Source organism: Gavialis gangeticus, unplaced genomic scaffold (assembly GCF_001723915.1).
Source record: "Gavialis gangeticus isolate Ggan-Ray unplaced genomic scaffold, GavGan_comp1, whole genome shotgun sequence".
NCBI lineage: Eukaryota > Metazoa > Chordata > Crocodylia > Gavialidae > Gavialis > Gavialis gangeticus.
Window position 1 is genome coordinate 42,449,790 of NW_017729008.1, and position 7,880 is coordinate 42,457,669.

The 7,880-nt window shown below is 46.3% G+C and overlaps 2 protein-coding genes across 2 annotated transcripts in view; both read left to right on the forward strand.

The window, feature by feature from the left end:
* Window positions 1-7,880, forward strand: part of COPG2 (coatomer protein complex subunit gamma 2) — a 770,521-nt gene that overhangs the window by 681,303 nt on the left and 81,338 nt on the right. The window lies entirely within an intron of this gene.
* TSGA13 (testis specific 13) overlaps window positions 1,503-7,880 on the forward strand; it is an 18,993-nt gene continuing 12,615 nt past the window's right edge. The window contains exons 1-2 of the mRNA XM_019509659.1: window positions 1,503-1,692; window positions 5,063-5,269. Coding sequence (XP_019365204.1) covers window positions 1,639-1,692; window positions 5,063-5,269 — 261 coding nt within the window. The 5' untranslated portion in view covers window positions 1,503-1,638. The remainder of the gene's footprint in view (window positions 1,693-5,062; window positions 5,270-7,880) is intronic.

The window sequence follows — 7,880 nt, forward strand, 5'->3', positions numbered from 1 at the left end:
TCTTTGTCTGTTTTTCTAGTCAAGAAAGCTAATTACTTCTATAAGGGCCATAATAAATTATTCATGCAACAAATGTTTTTTCTCCCTGTATCAGTTGCTAACTTGAGCAAATGCACAGGATGCGGACCCTGCGTTGAGACTTTGCTCCTATATTCCTGCTCCACATGCAGTACTGTCACCAATAAAAACAATGATGTTTTTTCAGAAGAAATACAGTATTTCTGAACTAGCACTGTCTGACTCACACAGTCTTGAAGTTCATGATGCCTATAATCAACTCAGTTTTATCAGAAGAGACTCAAATTCCAAATTTGCTTCCTCTCCTCTCTACTCTATGAAGTGTCAGCAAAAGAATAGCATGACCAATGCTACAACATGCCTTGGGCAGCATGCCTTGTAGTTACGCAGCTGGATTGATTGTGTAGTTTGTGGAACAGGTTAGACGAGGACGTACATGGGACGGTTTGGATAGGCCTGATCCTGGCTGGATCGGGGGATTGGACTACATGAACTCTGGAGATCCCTTCCAGTCCTACATTTCTGGGAGTCTACAACTATTTAGACATAACAGCCTTCAGCATCTGTTTTCTTACCTGCAGAAAAATTAACCCCAAGACAACCTCACCATAATTCTTCTAGGCCATTCACATGACTTTCTAACAGCGTTGATAAGTACATTTGTTGCATTTGATCCCAACAAGACTTGACACCAATGCTTTTCATAAATCCCTCTTCACAGAAGGGTTGGTCTTGGACACAAAGTAGGATGCTAGCAGTGCAAAAAGCCTGTAAATGAATGTCTATTCTACAATGCAACTGTTTTTTCTGCCTCGATAGAAATAGCATATTCAATGTTTTTTGTCCTTCAACTGCCCTTTCTATCACAGATTCAAGTGCTCAGACCTTCCATTTATGCAAAGCTCTCCCAATATATTTGTCACAGCTTGTTTTCACTTGAGATCCATGGAAGCATGATAGGTCATACAAAACATTATGCCATGAAATATCTTATCTGGAAGCCTTTTGTTTCCCTGCTTAGTATTTATATTTTCCACTTTGGGTATGCTTGCTATAGCCATTTCCAACTTCATTGGCACATACCCTCTTCTTTCATTAGCTGGGTTACAGATGCTTAACTCCAACCGCTAGAGAGCACAATGGGTGCGCTGATTGCTAGCATGCAACGTGGTATGCATTTTTATATGAAATAAAGAATCTAGCACATTGGAAGAGCTTTGAGAACCACCTGAAAGATTTCAAAGTATTTATCCAAATCCATGGTTTCCATGACTGCTATAATTGCAATGACAAAATTGCTGTTATAAACATTTCCAAAGTATTAGCAACACTACAGCTGATTAATCATTTTTAAGGATATCTATTAATTACCTAACCATTCCCAGGCTACTTATAAAGGGAACCACACTGTTACATGTCACCAATGTTTGCCTTAAACAGCAGGAATTGCCTACACCTTTGGCAGGGGTTTTGGTGCCCATGCATACACTTTGGGTCTTGTCTTTTGTCCACAGTGCCTGCAGAGGTTAGCACTGCACTTTTTGCTGTGACAAGGGATTCTGCTGCCATGCTCAGTAACGAACTGCATTATTTTCATTTCATAGCGTGATCTAGAAGAATATGAGCAAGTTTTCCTTACAGTATGAGGAGCATTATTCGTACTCTCCCGATCTGGTAAGTGAAATGGGTGTCACTCTTTGTTAGCAAACCCTGCTTCGTACTACAGCTGCGGCGCTCCACCATTTAGCCTTACGGGCCAGATGAGCGACATGGGCCAGACTGGGCCCTGGGCACAAGGACTGGGCCCCAGGAGTTGGTCCTCACATGCCAGGATTGGGCCTCCACCCCACCCTGGTAGCTGGGATCGGGCTGGATGTCAATCTGCAGCCTCCACCAGCACTAAATTCACAAATAAGGCAGGTGGGGGAAAGAAATACCAGATGTCCCAGATGGCTAACATGCCTCTGCTCCTCATCCCTGAAGCGACTGTCTCTTCCCTGACTCTTCAGAGTTCAGATTTAAAAAAAAAAGCCTCCCAAAACACGGAGAAATTCCTTAACAGCTGGGATTTCTAAAGAGCTCTGAGACCTCTCAGAGGTCTTGGTGTCTGCAATGGGTCCACTCCTAGCAGCATATGGCACCTCCATGTGGCCACTCTGATCCCATTCCTTATGCCCTGGCATCCCTGGGTACCCCTGTCATGCCTGCCATACCTTTGATGGTACTATTATGCTGTGGGAGGTTGCCTCCAGAGAACCAGAGGAGGCTCTGCCCAGTCTCTCGGGCTTCTTGCCCCTCTACCCTGTCTCTGACACCCTGGTCACCATTTGCAGGGCCTCTGTCAACCCACCAGTACAGCACTAATCTAGACCCCTCATGGGGCATCTTCAGCAGCTCCTTTCCTCCCCTTCAGCCACTTCCATGTCCCATGGCTTAAACAGCAAACATAGAGCCAAAGACAAATGCAATCAGTTGCTGCTGGGGTGCCTTTTTTCGAGCTCTCCCCAGGCTTATCCTCAGCTCTGCTGGCCTCTCCCTGCTTGGACCCTCCTAGCCATACTCACAGTTCACTCTCTAGTCTCTGGTACTGCTCAGCTTCCTTTAGAGAGGTCCTTCCATTAGGGCAGTCAAAGTCGGTCTTCATTTATCCACAGTGCTTTCCAGAGCTCTCGGCAATGAACTCCTTCCTCCAGCTCTCCCCACATCAGACGGCCCTCTCAGCAGGCCACTATCAAATGGGAGTATGGCCACACCATCATGCTCCTGGCTGCAGATCTGCCCCGATCGGGGAAGTGTAGCTAAGTTCCTGCCGTTCCTGCCTGGGTGACCGCACCAGACCCCAAAAGCCCCTCATAACCCTGCAACAAATATAGCTCTGTATATGGCGCCGGACATTTATTATTTACTTGTTGGCTTTCGATACCCCACACCTGACAGGCTCAGGCGGCTTGCAGAAAGAGGCCAGAATAATGATTACAGCAGAGAAACAACAGGAGAACAAAGCAACTTAGAAGGGAACTGTACTGTCATCGTAAAACAGAGACCTGCTAAACGGTATCCCAGCCCAACTTTGTTTGCTAAACACTCGCCCAAAGAGGAAGGTCTGACCACGTTTCCAGGGTATGGTTGGCAACTCTGACTGAAGCTATTCAGGGAGATTTTTTCCCCTTAAAATATCCTATTAAAATCCTATTAAAATCTCCTGGATTGATTTCAATAGTCACCGGAAGTTTGATGCTGATTCCGGTAGACTCCTGGCCAGCCCAGGAGGGGTGGCAACCCTAGCAGAGGGGCAAGTGCCAAAAACAACCTCACATGTGTCTCGGCCAAGCAGACTGGACGTACCGATGGTTGCTCTCAGCAGTGGCACAACTAGGGTGGGGTGACCAGGACATGCACCTGGGCACCAACTGGTGTGGGGGGAAGGCAGCAGAAAAAACAGCTGTCAGCACAGCTGCACAATTGCCCCAGTGGCAACCAGATGTTGCTGCTGCCCCTGTGTGCAGCAGCTGCTGCAGCCACATTGTTACACCTCTGGCTTTAAGGTTACCTTAGGGATCGTGACTGGGTGTAAGGGAGAAGATGGTCCCTTAGGTATGTTGGGCCCAGACTGTTGGGTGTCTTACAGGCCAAAAACAGCACTTGAATTGCACCCAAAAAGCTATTGGGAGGCAGTGCAGACCCTGGGGGTGTTTGTACATGTGTTTCGGGGGTGGGGGAGAGGCACTTTAATTAAAGCAGCTTCAGGAGCTACTCTAATTAAAGCACTCAGAGGATCTTGTGTATCAGCATCCCCATGCTTAAATATGGTGGCAATGACGCTTCAACTATAGCCAGTTGAACGAACTATAGATAAAGCGCCCTGCCTCCATTTTTAACCTCAGGGATGCTGATAAATGGGATGCTGGAAGCTGCTGGAGCATGATAATTACCACACCCCAGCAGACTCAATTGAGTCTGCTCCATTGAGACGTTGGAAGAGCCTTGCTGCTCATGGATAGGTGCCCTAAGGCACTGGGTTACGTGCTCTTGGCAACTTGTTTCCATCCGAAGGTGGATGCCACGTTCTGCAGCTTCTGGACAGCCTCCAAGGGCAGCCCTATGGAGGGTGCACTGCAGTAGTCCAGCCTCAAGGTTGGATCTGTGCAGCCAACCTGATGCGACCAAATGATACCTTCACCTCACATCCTGTAGTACGTGCTGCATTTGGCTCCCCCCCAGTCCTGAACACAAGTGTTAGGCTGTTATCCTCTTGTGAGCCAACTTATGGCTATTACTATGTCCAGATTATTTATTTATTTATTCATATGGGATATGGCAACTGAATGACAGAACAACCTAGAAGCAACCTATAATCAATGGCACCCATGGAAAAGGCTAGAGTGACAGGTTTAGATTTGATATGCACTGCTAGGCATCATCAGTAACCTGGTGCAGATCTTCAGTGCCACCATTAAAACCATAAATAGGACGTTCCTCCATGATATGTGCTAGAGTTTGGATTTCACCACACTCACACTTGGGGTCTTTAATAAAATCCCATCTGTGTAGCAGGTTGTTACTTCTACTTTGTCCAGTACAAACTCTGTTCAGTGTTGTCCAGCTCCACCTCGGTAAAGCAAAGCCAGAGGGTTTCTATGTGGGGTCTGGGATAAGGAAATTTATTAATGATTTCAATTGTGTTCTGTCGATGGATCCATTTTTCCTTGATGTCAAAGTTTTCATCATTCAGCGCTTACCTTCTTTCCAGGTAAAGAAGTTTCTACCGTGGGTCAGTTAGTAGGAATCTTTGCTGCGGTTCTGAAGGTCCCAGGGTCAGTTTGTCCTAACTCACCGTGGGGTAGGGGGTCATCACTCAGTGTGATGATGTGGGCAGTGGATTTTTCTATAGCCCAGCAGAAGGCAGTGGTGAGCATACCCTGTATTTAGACCATTGTACATTTTCTTCAGAAATACAGTTCTCATTGGTATGAACAAGCAGTAATCTCCTGAAATACACATAGCTGGCATTTCTAAATCCATTCTCTACTTTGGCCCCATACAGGAGAAATACTTTGTGCCATTCAACAATGACAGGTTCCAGGAATGTCTTGATAACCGCAGAAAATATACAGCTCTCATGTCCAGATCATCACAGTTCAATCAAGACAAGACAACATTAATAGTGACCAATAACCCCCTTCCTGACTTGACTCACAGTCCCCAAGTGGATACCCCCATGAAGTTTTTCACCAAAGAACAAGTAGGAAAGGTAAAATATTTCTCTAATTACCATTACACGAGACACATGTATTAGAAATGACTAGGAAGGGACTCCATGTTTGGGGTGTTAAAAGTGAGAGGTTCAAGGTCACAGCTTTGAATGAGGTAGCAAGTGGCTAGAGAAGATGACTTTGAATCAGGACTCCTGGAATCTGGTCATAACTGTACAGTTGATTCTCTGTGGGCATGTCTACACATGGTCATTTAATGCAGCTTAGCCCAATTTAAGCTGCATTAGGGGAGCGTTTCTATTCATGCATACCTTTAATGCAGCCAAAAAATGGCAGTGTTAGGCTATGTGAGCCTAAATTTGATACTTGCCCAAACCAAGTATCAATTTAAGCAAGATTAGTTAATGCAGATGAACACATGTATAGGCACGTTACTCCGCATTAACACAGGGAATTTAGTCCTGGGTTGATCCAGCCACTAGGGGGCTGGCTGGAGTCCAGTTCCAGAAATCCTGGCTGGGTGCCTCTCCTCCCCCGCAGGCTGGCCTGCTCTCTATATAGTTTGCCACTTGTAAGCCATATTTTTATTATAGGTGAGTGGGGAGGGTGGTGGAGGGGCACTGTTTGCTGAGGGGGAAGAGGGGAGGGATGGGGGTGGGTGTTGTTAGGGTAATAAACTTTTTTTGTTCCAACCATGTGCATGTCCTGAGAGTGGTGCTGGGGGTGGGCAGGAGGTAGGTGGTATGTGGGCAGCAGGGCAGGTGGGCTGGAACGGGAAGTGCAGGAGGAGGGGGTCGGCCAGGGCCTCCCATAACCAGTGCCCTGGCTCCCACTGGTGGGTGCATGGCTTTCCTGAGGCCTGGGCAAGGGAGTGCTTGCTGGGGCCATCAGGGCCAGCACCATGGCTAGCAGGAGTACAGGGCACTGGCCATTGCTGGCAGGGGCCGGGCTGGAGCAGCAGGGTGCTGGGCATCATTGGCAGAAGCAGGAGCAGTCCTGGTGCAGGGAGGCAAGGTGGGCAAGGAGGGAGCTGCTACATGCTGCCCCTGTGCTGGGCACCTGGCTCTTGGGCAGAGAAGGGGCTGGCCAGGGATCAGAGGGCAGGGGTATGTTTCCAACATGGCTGCCAAATGCTGGCAGCTGGCTCTGGCTTCGGCATGGCTGCCAACTTCTGGCAGCCATGTGTCCAGAGGCTGGAGTTCCCACTGGTAGCCACAGCGGCACATGGCAGGGCTGAAGCAACCTGGGACTAAAATCCATCCCAAGTCCCACCACACATACACACCTGCTAAACCCCACTTAATACACATTAGTTTAATGTGCGTTAAATTTAAGCCAACTTAAATTCATGTGTAGATGTGCCCTGTGTGACCTTGGGTCTCAGTTTCATCTATAGGCCTCCATTTCTCCAACTATGAAATAGAAATAAATGAGTGTGTGTGTGTATGTAAATACAAATATTGTGTTTCTTGTGGGGCTCCCATTCCTCTATTATCTGAGAATCAAAAGCTAAAGAACAGTAACAAAATAATACCCTCCCCCCGCATATTTCTTCCTCCCCACTTTCTCTACCTGTAGAAGTAACAATAGAAATGGTGTGTGTGTTAGAGAGAAAGCCAAGTTGTATTGATACGTTTTGCATTTAGTCCTGAACATTGAGAGATTACCGTTCTACTTGGATTATATTTTAGAGTAGTCTCCAATGACTGCGGTGTGCATACAGCAAAGCAGGATTTGCAAACCCCCCCCCCAAAAAACACTAAATTTCAAGGAATCCTATTTCTTTGCCCTTTGAGCTTGCTATGCCCATTTTTATTTGCTCTTCATGAACACTGGCATGACTAGGTTTCGGTTCACATACATGTCCCGCTTGCTTATATCCATACAGGCTTCTAGTCTGGGAGAAACAGCAGCAACAAATTATTGTCCAGGTTGTGTTCACTTGGGCTCTTTGCAATTTGTGATGTGCAATTGGTCACCAACAATACAGACGCTGATATTTGTTTGTGTGAACTGCTCATGAAGTGAAAGCAAATAGATCAAAGTCAGGGTATGGGTGGAGAGCACCAAGAGCTTCATGCAAAAGGCAGGCGCTCCTGAATTATAACTAGGCGTTGGACTCCCATGTGGATGGGGAGTTGGAAGGAAATCTCCTTGGTGTTGCCATTTCTCATCACGTGATTGGATGAGAATCATAGCTTTCTGTTATGTAGGACATTTCTAGCACTCACAAAGACTTGAAAGCTTACAAGGAGTGTACACTTGAGGCTCAGAAAACAAGTTAAATAAGTTGACTTATTACTTGTTAAAAAGCCGCATGCTTTTTGGCACCCAGCTCCTGATCCTGGATGCCAAGGGCTGGTGAGACTGTATTAGTATCTGTATGGCAGGTCAACCTCCTCTGCATTCCCGTCTGCTTCTTCCCATCCTAACTCACCCATACCTTCCACACACAATATACAAAAGGACTGTATTTTGAGCTATTATACAATCACTTCTAGATACACTTCGCAAACACATAAATCAGTACAAAAATATTTCTGAATAAAATTAAAATAAGTTATAGTAGATGTTTTATTTTTTTGTATATGATTCATGATTTTTTTCTCTGGTTTCAATATTGCAGCACCCTCCTTCCCAAAAGGAGTG